The sequence below is a fragment of the Garra rufa genome, chromosome 8, assembly GCF_049309525.1.
Source record: "Garra rufa chromosome 8, GarRuf1.0, whole genome shotgun sequence".
Lineage (NCBI taxonomy): Eukaryota > Metazoa > Chordata > Actinopteri > Cypriniformes > Cyprinidae > Garra > Garra rufa.
The window spans coordinates 10,447,125-10,465,799 of NC_133368.1; the positions used below are offsets into that span (position 1 = coordinate 10,447,125).

Sequence of the window (18,675 nt, forward strand, 5' to 3'; positions counted from 1 at the left end):
ACCGGAAATGCAAAGCATTCTTTCAGTTAAGAGTCGGACTTACTTCCGTGTTCAGGAAAAAGGTCTATAGCATCATTACTCCAGTCACATGATCCTTCAGAAATCATTCTAATATTCTGATTTGCTGCTCTTTTTATTATTATTATTATTATTATTATTATTATTATTATTATTATTATTATTATTATTATTATTATGTTGAAAAGTAGATTTTTTCTGGTTTCTTTGATAAATAGAAAGTTCAGAAGGACAGCATTTATCTAAAATAGAAATATTTTATAATATTATAAATGTCGTTATCATCACTTTTGATCAAGTTAAAGCATCCTTGCTGAATATGAGTATTAATTTCTTTTAAAAAATATTTAAAAAATATCCTGACTCCAAGCTTTTGAATGGTAATGTTACAAAAGCATTTTTTTTTCAGATAAATGCTGATCTTTAGATCTTTATGTACATCAAATAATCCTGAAAAAAGTGCTTTTTAAATATTGATAATAATAATCTTAATAATAAATGTTTCTTGAACAACAAATCAGCGTATTAGAATGATTTCTGAAGGATCATGTGACACTGAAGACAGGAGTACTGATGCTGAAAATTTAGCTTTAAGCACAGGAATAAATTAAATTTTAAAGTATTAAAATAGAAAGCAGTTATATAGTAAAAATAAATAGTAAAAATATTTCACAATATTACTGCTAATATTAAAGAATTCATTAAAAAACATTAAAAACTGATCAAAAACGTTCGACTGGTAGTGTATTAAAATTGCGGCTGAAATAAAGCTGCAATAAAATAAAATATAAAGATAAAAACTTACATAAATTAAAAGGAAATTATGAGAACTAATTATGGGAGACTGAAAATAAAACTGAATTAAAAATAAAACTAATAAATATAACAAAGTATAAATGTATTATTTAATTATACTGAGAAATATAAAAACAGAGGCTAATTCAAAATTATTAATAAATACTGTCATAATATATAAATAATAGTGAAATAACACTAGAACTGTCTAATGGCACGCATTTCAGGCCTTTTGACCCTTACTAAACATTCAACAAACTAAAATTGAAAACTGTAGTTTGTAACTGCTGCCTTAAACTTCACAGTGATGCATATAATCTTCAGTGATTTAATGGCCATTTATTGACCAGTCGATTAATTTAATTACTGGTGTAGAAACTCCAGAAGTAGAAATGATAAATTATGATACGATTAAGGGATTACAAAGACATTAAAACACCACGAAAACTTTGGTTTTGTAGGACAGTATCTAAAAAATAAAACATAAAAATGGATCATAATAAATGTTTGTGAGTCTTAGGATATCAAACGACCATACCCTTTATTTTTATTACATTATTATTAGCACAAATTACATTTCAAATATTAACCAGAAATATGAATAAAACAGAGCAAGAGCTTTTTACAATAAAAGGTTTTAATTCTGCCCCATTGAATAAGACAATCATACAGACATATTAAAGGCAATTGCTAGTTGTCTACCATAATACTGGAAAATTCATGTGCACTGTGTCCTATATTAGGTGGTTTATACCTACAGAAGAAGCCACTTCATCCATGGCACACTGTTTGTATATATAAGGCACTCATTACCACAAAGGATCCGTACTGTTAGTGGAATTTAGTGGAAATTAAACAAACTAACACACACACAAACACACAAATGCATTTTACACACGTACACACAAATTATCTTAGGTGGGTAAGAATGCAACTACACTACAGAGGCAATAGCGACTCTAATCCTTCTCTAATTCTGACAGATATTTTACGTAACAGGTATAAAGTAGTTGCTGGGTCCAGAGTAGTGGTTTACCTGGAGGTTTTCGTACAACAATTTAAACATCCTAAACATCAGGCTTTGGTTTCAGATCACTCCATCTGTACTCAGTCCCATCCTGGCTCTATTTTTTTATAAATCAGGCTTCTTAGTTCATTTTTGCTGGGACCGAGCACAGTGTGAGAGTTTCAAAATGAACTGCCTCTAGCAACTAACATAAATACAAGCTCAAGCGCAGCTGTTTTCTAATAATCAAGGTGATCTACTCTAATCGAAGTCGCTCATGGCAGATAAAGCATGTTTGTCGAGTAACAATAACATGGTGGGTTCGTTTTCCCATAATGATATTAAAACTCTCTCCACTGAGCCACGCTGTCTCTGCTTCTAGTGTTTCACGTTCTACCGAGCGTAAACTACCGTCTAAAGCAAGAGAGCAAAGCAGCAAACAGAGGAATACTAACATTAGCACCTTTACGAAAGGTCTCAAGACTATGACTGCCTTCAAGATGAGAGTGAAAGAGAGAGCCGCCATGATAAGCTTCATTCAGTTTGCATTTCTAGTGTGTAGATGTTTCATCTGACTCTCGTTTTGAAGCTTGATGGATGAACCCATGTTGGTTTGCTCTCTCAGCATCACTCTCGAACCCCTTCCAATTCCTTTTTCTTCTTCTATTGCCATTGTCTCAATCAAAAAAAAATACATATTTCCACATATAACTGTAGATAGACAAACAAATAAATGGTATAAAGAATAATACATCAAATCAAACAATAGTGAATAAAACAAGGGCCCCTATTACAAAGTGCTGAGGCCTGTTTGGAGTGACACAATCAAACAATTGACAGCACTTGAAGACACAAATGGACATACAAAATGGTGAAAAGCTACGTAGAAAAGTAAACCGTAACACAAAATACAATAACCAGAGAATAGATATGGATAGCAATAAAAGTAATAACCTATCTATAAAAAATGGTGTGATTCTTCCAATAACAGTACATAATGTCAGGAATCCTGATTGTGATCAGTAGGAGAGGAATTCATCCACGTCATCTCCCTCCTTGTGTCTCTGTCCTGTTTTAGACCTCCTTTGTGCTGGTCTTCATCTTCTCCACAGTCTCCTGACGGAGAGAAAAAAGTTATAAGTCAGTCCAAGTTGTTGGCTCTGCCCCAGGCTAACAAATTGACAGCGACAGCCTATATTTCTCTCAGAAAATCAAAAAGCAGTTAGTAAATGACATGTAACAGCCCATGAGGAAGGTCACCACCTGCAGTTTACAGCCCTCTAAAAAGTGTATTAGTTGAAATGTCAAACTAAATCCTGCCTAAGGCTCAAAGATACATGTCTTGACTTGAACTAGCTAGTTCTGGATTTTTGTGTCAATGATATCCACACACCAAAACACCACTTACTATGCAAATCACCTTATGCTGTGGTTATGTTACTTTATTTACTTATTTTATGAGTGTATGGAGTATTGCGTGAGCATAAAGTTCTCCTTAAATCAGCAAGCTCCTGCCTTTACTGAGGGATTTAGTGTCAGTGTGCCTGCATAGTTTATTGTAAAGTGATAAACACTAAGTACAAACACATTTGCTGTATGCTTGTTAAACATCATGTCTAACTTTTTCCACCCAAAGTTGCAAAACCTGGAATATCTCATATAACATTTGCAAATAAGCACCGTTTCCATCTGAGTCAAAGAGAACAAAATCTTTGTTCAACAAAAGTTTGTCACTTCCTGATAAACTGGCACTAAATATCACTAAGAAAAATCGGAGAAGCCACTGAATATAATAATTTCCATACAGTATATAATAAATCACTTGTGCCTCAGATCGAGCAGATGAAACACAATAAATGTGGTCACTGCTTTCGGAGGCGGATGCCAGCTGTAGTTTTGTAAGACAGTTCTGGGAAGCAATTATAGAGAAATACTTTGACCACAGACTTTCCTCAGGCATTTCAGAATGACCACAATAACATTTCAGATGCTGTGCAATGAGATCGGTCCGCTGGTTAGTCAAGTTATCCTGTCCCACAGCACAATTTTTGGTGTGAAAAAGGCTTTCCATTTCACATTATTTGCATTAACCCTTTTTCGCAGTCAAAAACTAGCTCTAGCGAGTGCAAAAACGTTTTTGTGAATTAAGGGAATTTTTTTTCTTCAAATTTTGTCATCGTCACGTTTTGCCTTATGAAGGCGTTTTAGTGGAATGTAAAAAATAACTAAGATTACGAGATTAAAGTTGTAATATTTTGAGAATAAGGTCCAAATTATGTAAATATTAATGGAAATATTACAAGAATAAAGCCGAAATACTACGAGAATAAAGTCGATATGTTTAAAAAATAAAGTGGAAATACCCTATTTTTACGAGTCTCCAATTCCAAAAACTGTCCAGTGTGAAATGTTTCTTACAGACAAATTTGCTCTGTGTTTTCGTAGGACTCTTTAAACCAGCAGCTTTCAGCCAAACTGTAGCTCTGGTCGTGTCGCGGTGAAGCGAAAACAACTCTTTTGTTTTGTCACAGTGAAGAAAGGCACAAACATGAACCATGACTCTGAAACAGCAAGCTAGCTAACGTAAACTAGTGACACAAGTGCTACTGTCCAATGCATAAATACTGCAAAAGCTTAAGCAAAGCACGGTGCAGCGATTGGATTAGACGAGTCCTTTGTCATGTATAATGTTACACTGCTCATTAATAATGCTTATTACACGGCTCTTTGGAATGCTTGATTCTGATTGGTCAGTTGAGACATTTGCAGGTTCCTTCTTTTCAAATAATCACCGCTCCAAAGTAATAACGCATAGCCGGTACTACTTGTATGTTTAAAATCCCTCCGTGCCAACAAAGATTACCGTTTGGCGCCATCTTGTGACAAACACTGGACAACCACAATTAACAATGGAAAATTTCGACATTAATCTATTTAAATTGTCTTACTAGCGTACATAGTTTGAATGTTAGTCACGTGGTACTATATCGTTTCGCGGAAGGATAAAAATGTTAATTTAAAACAAATATGCCAATAAAAGGTTTCAAATTCATATTCATGTCCAGTTTTTTTTTCCTTATGTGGCAAGTAGCCGTGTAATAAGCGGGATAATGTACAGGCAGCCGGTAGTTATCGCAGAAATAAGCCCCTTCAGTGTGATACAAGACCCTCCGCTTCGCGTCGGGTCCTGATCACACTGTCGGGGCTTATTTCTGCGATAACTACCGGCTGCCTGTACATTATCCCTTACTTAAAAGGGGGCGTCAAATCAATGACGTAGATCGGTACTATAGAAGCCACGCAGCCAATGTGCGCTAAAAAAACGGTCTACGTCACAGCCTCAAACATAACTTTTAGAACCAGTTCATTTCGTGACAGCTATTACTGTTTTAAGCAGTGTACAACATGTATATATCTGTTAACATCTCAAAAAATGTGTTTTTAGGTGTTGTGACTCATTAACATAAATTACAGCAGCATCCATCTATGAGGAATGTAGGCTGTCAAACATACACAACTGTTAGCCAATCACAGCAGTGGGTGTTTACTTCAGAGTCTACAATCCACCATACCTATTCAAACAGAGCGTTCTGATGAGTGGGTTAAAAACAGGACAGAAAATGGCCCATTAATTCTAAATGATGTTTTTTAATGGGCCATTTTTTAAATTCATAATAAATGAATGATATCAATGCTGCAAATGTAGTCAGTCAGCTGACCTGATGCTTGTTGAGTTCAGCCACACGGCGGGTCCATTCCTCTTCGGTCATCTCCTGATCCCCATCAGTGTCAATAAGTGGGGTTTTCTCTGTGGAGCGAGTCAGTCTCATTATTTGATCATAAAACTGAATTAGTACAACTCATGCGGGGGGAAAGTGGGGTAAGATGTGCCAGCCCTTTAAAAAGCTTTCTTAGAACCTCTCAAAATATACTATCTTGACATCCTGAGATATAATTAGATCTCAGAGTCTTCTTCGGACTTGACTAGACAGCAAACTGGCAAAGCTTACCCTGCTTTCTCCTTTTCTATCATGAATTTGGTGATTTAAACTCACCATCACAAATCATGGCAGTGCAGACCCAGTTTCCACATGCGCAGACACAACGGTTGCACTCCACCTGTGTCTCTGCGCCGTCCTCATAGGTCTCATCTTCCAGAGCACACTCTGTAAAAGCACAAACCATAACCAGGTTACCAAAATACTTTTCAAAATAAGTTATCAAAATTACTTTATTCCCTATAACCTAAGTTGCAATCAGCAAAAGTTGTCTAACCATGCACTGCATTGCATGGCTGTGGCAACAACTAAGTACTGTATGCCTGTGTCCTAGATTCCCAAATACTAAACAGGAAATTACTGTGGAATGACTATGCTGCTCCAGCCTTCCAGGGGAAACTAGAGTAAATAAGAGAAATGTGACTGAGATGTGTAGGACATCTGCTTTTGATTCTGATCTAAATATAATACAACATTGCTTCTATGAATGCTATAGTTTACTGTCAACAGAATTTATAAATGTCATATATTCTTCTCCAGATCTTTATATTCTTCTCTAGTGTGTCCTTTTTATTCTCTATTATTTTCCTTTATTCTGAGCTGTGTTCTTTAAGTATTGCTTATATAGTATTATAAAACGGTTATTTCCATTCCTCAATTCTGATTGGTCAGCAGCTGTGTTTTATTCACGATACGGCACGGCTACGACCGCTTCACTCAACGTTCTGTGTAACATTGAACCTCCTTAGCAACCACCCTTAGCAACGTAAACAAAGCTTTAGCAGTTAGGGACTACTTTTTACAGCGGAAGGCAGTTAATGATTTACTTTATGAAAACGTACAACCTAATATATATAAATGAATATATATTTTTGATATTAATATTTTTATTGTGTGGTAACCATTTTATAAAAGCAATAAGGTACTTGAGGCCGTGCTGTATCGTGAATAAATCCCGATACAGCACGGCCTCTCGTACCTTATTGCTTAATAGTCAAGTCAAGTCAAGTCACCTTTATTTATATAGCGCTTTTAACAATACAGATTGTGTCAAAGCAACTGCACAGTATTTAAACAGCACAATAGTGTGTAAGTAACGCATTAAAACGCATATAGTATTTATTCATAGTCTAAATTATCTTTTTGCTTTTATATTTTTAATTTTTACTTTATTTCAGTTTAAGTTTTAGTAGTTTTGTAACATGGTTTTGCCATTTTTGTTATTTAATCTCTATTTAAGTTTAATTTATTTATATACACTACCAGTCAAAAGTTTTTGAACAGTAGGATTTTTTCATGTTTTTTCTGCTCAGCGAAAACAGTAAAATGTTGAAATATTTTTACTATTTAAAATAACTGCTTTCTATTTGAATATATTTTAAAATGTAATTTATTCCTGTGATTTCAAAGCTGAATTTTTAGCATCATTACCCCAGTCACATGATCCTTCAAAAATCATTCTAATATTCTGATTTGCTGCTCAAAAAACATTTATTATTATTATGTTCAAAACAGCTGAGTAGAATTTTTTCAGGTTTTTTTGATGAAGTTCAGAAGAACAGCATTCATCTGAAAAAGAAATCCTTTGTAACACTATAAATGTCTTTATCTTCACTTTTGATCAATTTAAATTGCTAAATAAAAGTATTAATTTTTATAATGCATACAGCAAGCTTTTGAATGGTATATAGTGTAATGTTACAAAAGCTTTTTATTTCAGATAAATGCTGATCTTTGGATCTATCTATTCATCAAAGAATCCTGAAAAAAATGTACTCAACTGTTTTAAATATTGATAATAATAATAAAAAAAATGTTGCAGCACATCATGATTTCTAAAGGATCATGTGACACTGAAGACTGGAGTAATGATGCTAAAAATTTAACTTTGAAATCACAGGTATCAATTATTTACTGTGTTTGCTGTACTTTAGATCTAATAAATGCAGGCTTGGTGGGCAGAAGAGACTTCTTTAAAAATCATTGAATATCTTACTGTTCAAAAACTTTTGACTGGAAGTGTATTTTATTTTTAGTAATTTGAGTCTTTCAACTTCAACTTCCTTTAGTTAGTTGCCAATTTTGGTGACACTTTATACCAAAAACATTTCTATTAGTCTTAGCTTGAGTCAACAGCAACAGCACTGGTTCTGAGTTTGAATGTGTAAAAGTTGCTTCACATGATGCCAGAGAAAGTAGCTCCTCCCACTAAACTTTCACCTAGTTCTGCATGTGGAGCCTGAGGAACATTCTGTGGAAGATCGGAAAGCCCCGTATTCGCTCCCTCTCTGCCTCAACGAACTACAATTCTGGGAAAGCTCTGGAATGTAACTTTGCATATATGAAGGATCTTCAACATGGAAGCTAAACTTCCAACTCAGAAGGAATTACAACTTCTCCATTAGTGTAAAAAAACACCATGGCTTTGTTCACACTGCTCACAAATCTTAACTATCCACATTGTCATTATGCAAGTAATGGAATCATTTGTTTACATGTGTGGTTTGAATTTTAGCTGTCATGTGTTTTTGTGCTGTTCAGAGTTTCTGGATACAACATTTCTGACTTTTGCTCGTTGACTCAACCACACGACTAGTTTAGACAAAAGCAAGACAGACAGAGACTTACTCTTCTCAGGAGGGTTGAAGCCAGGTTTCAAGCAGTTGAGAAACTCATCAAAGCTCAGTTTCCAGTCTGCGTTCTCATCTGAGAGCTCAATAAGAGCGTCCACACAAAGGCTCCTGTGAGACACATATAGCGATCATTTGAACATTCCTTTCAGGACAAAATTTTTTCATCCAGATGTGATCATGAGTTGAAAATACAAGTCTTATTTGTGTTTTCAATGCACTATCTAGCAAACCGGATATGCAGTATTGCCCAGCTGTGGAGTGAAATGTTTGCTTGGTGTTATCTGTGTTTGTAGAGTTTTTTTTCCCCTCTGGCTCATCCTAACATACAGATGGACAAACTCACATAACCTCTACGGTGAGAGAAACAGGAAGAAGTCCAGTGTGACAGAGATAATTATGATAAGTATAACTACAGTGTACTGTAGGCTAGTGGTTAAAGGGATTGTTTACTCAGAAATGTAAATTCGACCCTTATTTAGAAAAGATAGTATTTTGAATTCTTGGAAGCCAGCATTTCACAACAGACTGCATTTTGTGAACTATCGTTCAAAAGAATTGGTACCATCTCTTATGCTTACCAAAGCTGCATTTACACAATCAAAAATATAGTAAAAGGTATGACTAAAAACAGTAATATTGTTTATTTCATTTATTATTATCATCAATGTTAAAAACAGTGGTGCTGCTTAATATTTTTGTGATTAACTGTAATATGTTTCAACCTGAGCAGGCGGTTGTTCTCCTCTTCAGCGTAAGAGCTCATCTGAACAGCTGTTTCGTTGTGCTGAATGAACTTTAGCAGCTCTGCAGAGTCCAGCTGAGAGTCTCCATTATCATAATTCTACAAGAGACATAAAAAATGAATTGCACACTCAGTTTCAGTAGGGTTATCGGTTGTATGTTATTTGAAGAGAGGAACAGGAAATGGAATTGGGATTGTGAGACGCAGCAGGCCACACTCTGGAGTCACTGGAGTCATCTGCTCTCTATGCAGTTTGCTCTGAAGAGATAGTCTAATAACTGATGTCAGCTATCTACTAAGTCATCTGCTAATGTGTGTAGGGCAGCAGGTCTAGATGAGAGAAGAATCCAGATTGTGTCCTACAATATATGGACTCTTCATATTTCCAGGGTTCTCAGAACAAGAAGTTGTCATATTTGGGGAAGCTTTATAATGGCAGTGAATGGCTGTTGAGATTTTGAAGCAAAATGCATGGAAGTGGATCCATCCATCCGAGGGGTTAATAAATCCTGATCCCCTACTGATTTTGTACATTTGCCCACTGAGAAAGAAATGATCAGTCTACAATTTTAATGGTAGGTTTATTTGAACTGCGAGACAGAATAACAACAAAAAAAATCTAGAAAAATGCATTTCAAAAAAATTATAAATTGATTTACATTTTAATGAGTGAAACAAGTATTTGACCCCTTCGCAAAACATGACTAAGTACTTAGTGGCAAACCCCTTGTTGGCAATCACAGAGGTCAGATGTTTCTTGTAGTTGGCCAAAAGGTTTGCACACATCTCAGGAGGGATTTTGTCCCACTCCTCTTTGAAGATCCTCTCCAAGTCATTAAGATTTTGAGGCTGACGTTTGGAAACTTAAACCTTCAGCTCCCTCCACAGATTGTCTATGGGATTAAGGTCTAGAGACTGGCAAGGCCACTCCAGGACCTTCATGTGCTTCTTGAGCCACTCCTTTGTTGCCTTGGCCGTGTGTTTTGAAACATTGTCATGCTGGAATACCCATCCATGACCAAGAGAAGGAGGTTCTCACCCAAGATTTGACGGTACATGGCCCAGTCCATCATCCCTTTGATGCGGTGCAGTTGTCCTGTGCCCTTAGCAGAAAATCACCCCCAAAGCATAATGTTTCCACCTCCATGTTTGACGGTGGGGATGGTGTTCTTGGGGTCATAGGCAGCATTCGTCCTCCTCCAAACACGGCGAGTTGAGTTGATGCCAAAGAGCTCGATTTTGGTCTCATCTGACCACAACACTTTCACCCAGTTCTCTTTTGAATCATTCAGATGTTCATTGGCAAACTTCAGATAGGCCTGTACATGTGCTTTCTTGAGCAGGGGGACCTTGCACCTGGTGCTGCAGGATTTCAGGCCTTCACGGCGTAGTGTGTTACCAATTGTTTTCTTGGTGACTATGGTCCCAGCTGCCTTATCATTGACAAGATCATCCCGTGTAGTTCTGGGCTGATTCCTCACCGTTCTCATGATCATTGAAACTCCACGAGGTGAGATCTTGCATGGAGCCCCAGACCGAGGGAGATTGACAGTTATTTTGTGTTTCTTTCATTTGCAAATAATCGCACCAACTGTTGTCGTCACCTTCTCACCAAGCTGCTTGGCAATGGTCTTGCAGCCCATCCCAGCCTTGTGTAGGTCTACAATCTTGTCCCTGACATCCTTGGACAGCTCTTTGGTCTTGGTCATGGTGGAGAGTTTGGAATCTGATTGATTGATTGATTGATTCTGTGGACAGGTGTCTTTTATACGTAACAAACTGAGATTAGGAGCACTCCCAAATACTTATTTCACTCATTAAAATGCAAATTAATTCATACAATTTTTTAAATGTGTTTTTCTGTTTTTTGTTGCTATGCTGTCTCTCCCTGTTAAAATAAACCTACCATTACAATTACAAACAGACCATTTCTTTGTAAGTGGGCAAACTTACAAAATCAGCAGAGGGTCAAATAATTATTTTCCCCACTGTATGAAGACACATAGACCAGTCATCATACATCAGAAACTTACACATCATGCTCTCGGGTTAATCTTATCTCAGCCGTTTGTCAGGCGACTGTACTCTGCCTGGTACAGCTGATTTTGACATGTTCACCAATAAACAAAAGGTAAAGGACATGTTCATGATTGAGTCAAACTACCAGGCTTTGTTCCCTTCCACCAGTTGGAAAAACAGTTCATCTAAAAATTCAATTCTGACATCTTTTATTGTTCCAAACCTGAAAATGTGGAAGACAAAAGAACATTTTTGTGTAACATTTCAGCTGTTTTTGTCCATACAATAAAAGTCAGTGGGGTCCAAATCAACATTTAACCTCAGTGACTTTTACTGCATGGATATCTTTTAAGTCATACATGATTAGAATGAATCAGTATATAATGAAGAAAGTATTCTGGGGTGAACTGTCCCTTTAATTATTTTAGATAAAGATGTCTAACAGATAAAAGTGGTCTGACTAGCATATTGATTATTGGTTTGGTGATAGTGTTCAGGCAGATATATGGATTGTGCTGACAGCTGTACAGGCTTGTTCATCAGCTGTCTGAGTGCAAAGGTTAGCTAATATTGAAACAGACTGATTCATCGAAAAAGCATGAGTGCTTGCACGACTGCTATACAAACAGAAGTCAGAAAAATGATGCGGCACGTCCTGAAGGCAATTTGAAGAGCTGCAGGAGGGCGCAGAGATTGCCTGGTGGAGGGTATTATACACAAAGCTCTGACGACAAAGGGACCAAACCAAATGAATGCTTTTATCTCGCAAAAAAATGTCATTCCTTTCACTGAAATACACTCAACACACTTCAGTTAGACATCAAACATTTGTGTTTGTACATTTATAGACATTTGGAAACCAAAATGGTCACGTATCATGTTCTGCCTCGATTATGATGGTAGTAATTATGCAAAAGCCATTTTAAGAACATTTTTTAAATGTTAAACGGAACCCTGGGTTTAAAGACTTGTATGGCTCAATATAACAAATGATGTCTCTTACTGAAATATGTAGTAGAAAACCCATGATTTACGTTATTTAAAAAATCGTTTTTATACATATTTTGGACTTTGGGGGAGTCATTATTTTGATGACATCAAATGGTTGCACTCGGTGCTATTGGTGTTACAACTCGGAAAATAAAATCCTGATATGATGCCACAGAAGTAGACCACAGCTACAGAAAGAGCTTACAAACACCAGAGACTAAAAATGCTAGATGCCATCCTGGCAGGATGTAAACAAACCGACGCTTTTCAAGACTTTTCTCAGCGTGGATTTCACTCGATATACGGGGCGTTTAAACTCCTTCTAGGGAAAAACTGATGGTATGGCATTTGGATTAAACCTACACTTATATCCATCACCACCTGTGTGCTTTTTTAGTAGCTGTGGTCATTGTATCAGTATTTAACTTTCCAAATTGTGCTGCGGTAAAAATAGCAAGAGGTAGCGCCAGTAGCTCACAGAGTGCAACCATTTGATGTAATCAAAATAATGAAGCCCCCATAGTCCAAAATATGCATAAAATGATGTGGATTTTTTAAATAACGTAAATACATATTTCAGTAAGAGACGTCGTTTTTGATATATTAAGCCATACAGGTCTTAATACCCAAGGTTAATACCCTTTTAAGCCAAGACACCCAGGTGAATAAGGTAGAATAGGGTAAAAAAATGAATACACACCACCATACTTCCTTAGATGACTAATTAATTTAAGAATCGAAAACTTTTTTGTAATAAAATCGTATAAATATGCAAATGAAACATTATTTAATTAAATATGCACTAATTTGCATAAAGCTCAAGAACAAAAATCTGAATGCTTGATAAAGCCTTGATGAAGCGAAAATAAATACATTTGCACCATGCTTTTGAATATTAAAATATTAACATCAGGTGAATGATACATGAACAAATCCCTCAGTAAAAGCCTTTAGAATATAAATAAACCGGAAATAAGGTCTGGTGCAAATGCTACTGAAGTGAAAATTTCTGGCTCAGTGTATCATATTTATACAAATAAGTAAATATAATATACACTTAAACATGTATTTTGCATGTTTTCTCATGTTTAACTCTTAAACAACACCAGGGTTGCCAGAGTTTTACAACGAAACCTGAAAAAATACACGTTTTTAGGTGTGGTTCCTCTGGTAAAATTCACCGTTCTAGGGCCTAAATATCACGTTATTGGGGTTGCTTTAACCCACAAACTTAAAAAACTACCTGAGGCAACAGTGTTAAATGAGCTCAATTCTGTGGGAAAACCACAGACTTGGCAACACAGAACAACATGTTATAAAACAACAAATAGCCCAAAATCTCAAAACTGACCAGTGCATCAATGAACAATGTTTTTGCCTGTAGTGTTGTGCCTTAATATACTAAACTATACAAATTCTTGGTGGTTTAATATTATAAATGACTGTCTGCACACACCTTGAAGTACTTGAGGAGGATATCAGTGAAGTTGGAGCCCTTGGCGAACCAGCCATCTGGAACAACCTCTGTCTGCAGCCAGTCGATCACACGTCGGCGCAGCTCATTACGGTCAGCAACATAACACACAACTTCAGACATCACACGCACAGACCACCAGACAAGAGGATGACAGTTAGAAAGAAGGATAGAGACACGAGGCAACACATATCACTCATGCTAATGGGTGTTTCTGATTTAATGAATGCAGCCTGATTCTCTTTGGGATCCAACAACTTGTCCTTGACAGGGAACATTTGATTAATGAGATCCACTGGTCTTGAAGAGGACTTTTTAGAAATTTTTCGCAATGACACCTTCCTATCCTTAGTTTTAAAAAATGCATGATATCATGTCCGATTTGATAAATGTCTGATTTTTGAGTTAATTCATTTTTAACAGAGAAAGATCTGTAATAAACTTTTATTGTAATATTTCATCCATTATTGTTAGAAAGAGCATGTTAGAGAGGAAAATTAGCTCAAATTGGTTGGAAAATTAATTGCATCTTCATTTTCAGGCACATACAATAAACTCATGCTCCAAACACTAAAACAACATAAAAACGAGCAAAAACTAAATGGCAAAACTGGGTCCCAAGAGGTTAAATGCATTTTATACATCTAAATAGTGCACTGTAGCTGTGTCAGAGAGGTTAAGACTGCTCTCAGTATCTACAAGCTCATAATAAATTGGTAATTAATGGTAATCTGTGGAGCGTGCAGATAAATATAGTCATCAGAGAGCCATCTAGCTTGGCTCAGAGCCAACGGTCATATTACAACTCACCTGGGCTGGCTGCGGCTTTCTCCTGCTTCTTCTCTGTAAGAGACATATAAATGAGATAAACGTGAGTGGAGGTGAACAACCTGCATGTAATATGCATCAAATATAGATAAGAGATTACAGTCTCACCTTAAACATTTCATAATGTCAGAATACTAGGGTCAGAATAACATGACTTCAGAATGAGACCTGGATTTGACTTTATGTTCAATGTCCAATGATCCGACCCCCTCTGCTGAGATGGTAATAAGTCTAAGAGGTCGACCGGTGAGTAAAATACTAAGAACTAGACTGTTCCAGTCAGATAAACTGCTCCTAATGGATCTTAGCAGGTGGATATGTCTACATGAATGAATACATTATGTTCCTTTCTTTGATCTTTTTATCTTGATGAAGCTTATTCTCTATTAGAATGATTTCAGAAGGAACATGAGACACTGAGGACAGGAGAAGTGGCTGCTGAAAATGTCAGCATTGCATCACAGAAAGAAATTATATTTTAAAACATGCTTTAATTTTTTAATTTTAACCTATTAGGTGTCACCTCCCATTTTTGAACACAGACGTGAAAGCATGCTATCCAAACTTAAATTGTTATAATTCATGAATGCTTTTGAATACAGGACTCTTTTTACAGGGAGACACTGCCGGACAAAACGCTGTTTTTCCATGCACCTTTCAAGTTTGAGATTTTGGGCTTTTTTGGTTTTCATAAAGTGTTTTTTTCAGGCTAGTGGAAATAAAACATCCAAAAAACACTGTTAAGTGTTTCTTTTGTAGCACTTTATCTATTTGTGTCAACAGATTTCAATTACACAGAGCCATAAATCTCCACTTCAGTAGCACTTGCACACACCAAACTTTACATTTTTATTCCAGTCTATATCCTGAAGGTTTTTACAGAGGGATTTGTTCATATATGATTTGCTTGATTTTATACATTTTATTTCCCCCAAAATTTTTAAAAATGTAGTGATTTCTGTTTTGGTTCATTTGAATATTTAAACCTAACATTTTAGAAAACCTCTAATACAAAAAATGTTTGCAATTATCAATGTAATCAATCAACTGGGTAAGCAAGGTGATAACTATTAGTTAATTTTTTACCCTATTCACCTGCAGTGTCTCCCCAGAACAATCAATTGAAAATTGATATAAAAATATTAAAAAGTTGTACAAGCTTAAATTTACTGTCAAGAAAATGCACTGTAATATTGTTTTTTTTTTTTTAAATAAAATACATTTTTTACATCCTTTACTCTAAAATCACTATGGAATTAAATTAATGTCTAAATAAGTTATGTTCCAAATTTGACGTTGACATAAAAAAAAAACTAAGGTTCCTGTAAGATTTTATTTAGGGTGTTATACCACAGACAGCCACCAAACTGCCATCCAAACTCCATTTAAAACATTTTTGATGCATTTTTTCTGTCACAAATGTCAACATTTCTGCATGTCAGGGTGTGTTCACACTTGTAGTTTAGTTTGTTTGGTTCATTTGGTACAGAACAAAAAGAAAAATGTTACATTTGGTCCTGATCCGCTTAGCGTTCACATTGGTATTTTTGACAGTGAACCTAAAGATACCGAACCTAAAGGCATAGTCATCTGTTCACAACCTGATTGGTCGGACAGAATGATGTATATTTCTTGACGGAACACTTCAAACAAAATTAAAAGATGTGTTCCACTTAAAGCGCCACTGCGCCACTTTAAGTCGACTACACCAAATGCCGTCTGTTAGACTAAGCACACTCATACTTGCATGTAGGCTATATGATTTTATTTTCATCACAAAGAGCTCATAAAAGGCACTTTACCTCCTCGTTGCTCCACTTTTGCCCTCTGCTCATTTTGTTTTGGATACACCGCTTGTTCTTGTCATTACTTTCTGTTTTTGTTTCATTCTAAGTATTTGGTCCGTGTTGCGTTCATATTTTAATTCGAACCACACCAGAGTTCATTTGGAAGCGGACCGAAACCCATCTTTTTAGTGGTCTCGGTCCGCTTGTTTGGTGCACACCAGGGTTCAGATGGCAGCATTCACACTTACTCAAATGAACCGCACTAACAGAGCAATCACACCAGAGTTTGTTTTAATGGAACCAAACATGACAAGTGTGAACATACGCTTAGTCTCCACACACCTTTGCAGTGTCCGTCATGGACTACTTGGATCTTGAGTCCAGTTAGGCAGGCATCACGGTGCAGCTCGCAGTGGTTGCGGTATGTTTTTCCATTACTGCCACACACTGAGCGCTTATGAGGCTTGCATTGCTGCAGGAGAACACAATATACTGTTAACAACACAACACTTTATTCTATTACCTATTAACTACCACCGTTAAACTATTAACTGCCACGTCAAAATCTGAACCTTGCAAGCAAGAACAAATGTATATAAAGAATGGTTACACTGTGGCAGGAATTTAATTTCCCCTCACGCCTCTGGTTTGAAGCTGACATTAAGCCTGTAATAAAATGAAAGCGTGGATCCCGGCTGGTGGCGGGACAATAGGGTGAATGTCTCTGTGTTTTATTCTGAATATTTTTGCTGTATAATCTGCTGAGCTGAGTATATACATCACACGTGACCCCAATCCCACACTACTGCTATTGTATTAATGTGTTTGACAAATTGTTAGGATATTGTTCAGAACAATTCTGACTTAAAGTCTAACAACAAAGCATCAGCAACCCAGACCAATTTAAAAAAGATGGTAGAAAAACACCAGGAAAGGGAAAGTTTTACTTTATATTTTAAATCACTGTTTCAATCATCTATTTTCATTCTTTTCACAAGGGTTTTTAGTGTTCAAAAATATCAGAGAATTTTAAAACCCTTGAATAGTCACGTCACAGAACATACTAAAAGTCATGCAAATTTCTATCATCGATTGGCCATATTGGCAGCACTGAACATAAACAATGCCACTGAACCAAACAGAACTCACGATTATTGCTGCTGAAAATGGTCAATTATTGTCACTTTATAGGACATTTGGAGTACTATAGACTGACAAGAGTTATAACAAATCAAGGAGAAGAGTGCAAAAAACTGTCTGAGGAACAAAAGGTGTTTGTGGTTGGCCAAACTGAACCAGGATTTCCAGAACAAGAATCTTGACAACATTCATGTTTGTTCTTATTATTTCCAGTCAGGTAGGTGAAATATTAGGCTAATATCCTAACTAATACTGCTTGTACGTATCTTTACCATCTATAAACTTTAGTTTGTCAAAATATTGCACCCTTTCCTGCTTACTAAGTCCTTCTCTATATGATTTAGCAGCTTCCACACATTTTTTCCATGGTTTAGACAGCATACATTAGCAGAACAACATATTCAGTAGTATATTAACTCTTCAATCCATGCTGTTGATTACTTCCAAGTATCGCCAATATGGCTGCGAATCCGGGTAACTGACCAAGCTGTGACGTAAGTGCAAACCCTCTATATTTCATCTGCTAGAAATTGCTTTTTAGTAAGTGCATTGACTGCAATCTCTCCAAAATGTTTAAAATTCCTCAATCAGTCATCCAAGGGAATAAAAGTCAAGGAGGTTCACTAGTCAAAAGCCTACATATTTATTACAGAAGGTTTTTATGAGTTTCTCTGAAAAGAGGCCTTACCTCAATGCACAGACAGCTGGGCTCTCCTTTCTCATTCACGGCACACTCTCTCCCAGCACCGCAGAACACATTAGCACACACCTTTGATTTGCTCTGAGCCTCCTGCTGAGAAACACATAGAAATAAACACCATAAATAAAACACAGACAGACTCACAGCTGCAAACTCTAATTAGGCACAGGGCAGACATAAAATAAGTTTGTTCACATAACAGACTTTAGCCACCAGAGGGCGTCTGCTGATCTACTCAGCATCTAAACAAAACGCGAACTATATTTGCCATACATAACGTTCACTTCTTACAAAAGGCAGTTTGTTAATGATGTTCTGTGGTTTGTATATCTATATATCTATATTCGAATCGTTTCTGAAACCAGGACAGGCACTAAACTAAAAACCTCTCGAAACCACATATTCACTTTTGCCACAAACACAGGGAAACACACTTATAGTTGTTCTTTGTTTCTCACACACAGACATTGTTTCCTCGGTGTCTGGGGACAGAAGATTGATAACTCTCTCCAAAAATGGCCGAACTCTCTCCACTCCAAACACTC

The 18,675-nt window shown here is 36.4% G+C and overlaps 1 protein-coding gene across 1 annotated transcript; it reads right to left on the bottom strand.

Annotated features, from left to right (window-relative positions):
• Nucleotides 1-1,335: 1,335 nt before the first annotated feature.
• Nucleotides 1,336-18,405, bottom strand: fstl1b (follistatin-like 1b). Its single transcript, XM_073845003.1, has 10 exons — nt 18,399-18,405; nt 18,119-18,285; nt 16,633-16,762; nt 14,486-14,518; nt 13,658-13,788; nt 9,173-9,291; nt 8,446-8,558; nt 5,875-5,985; nt 5,539-5,627; nt 1,336-2,935 (listed from the first exon to the last, which is right to left on the bottom strand). Exons 1-10 carry the CDS (start codon nt 18,403-18,405, stop codon nt 2,894-2,896), a joined length of 942 nt encoding a protein of 313 aa, XP_073701104.1. The 3' UTR covers nt 1,336-2,893.
• Nucleotides 18,406-18,675: the final 270 nt, after the last annotated feature.

Bases quoted from the DNA above. Each gene is read 5' to 3' on its own strand.
- fstl1b (XM_073845003.1), bottom strand. The intron at 13,789-14,485 runs GTGAGTTGTAAT...TGATGTCTGAAG, and splicing joins GAAAGCCGCAGCCAGCCCAG to TTGTGTGTTATGTTGCTGAC. The intron at 8,559-9,172 runs GTTGAAACATAT...TGTGTCTCACAG, and splicing joins GAGAACAACCGCCTGCTCAG to GAGCCTTTGTGTGGACGCTC.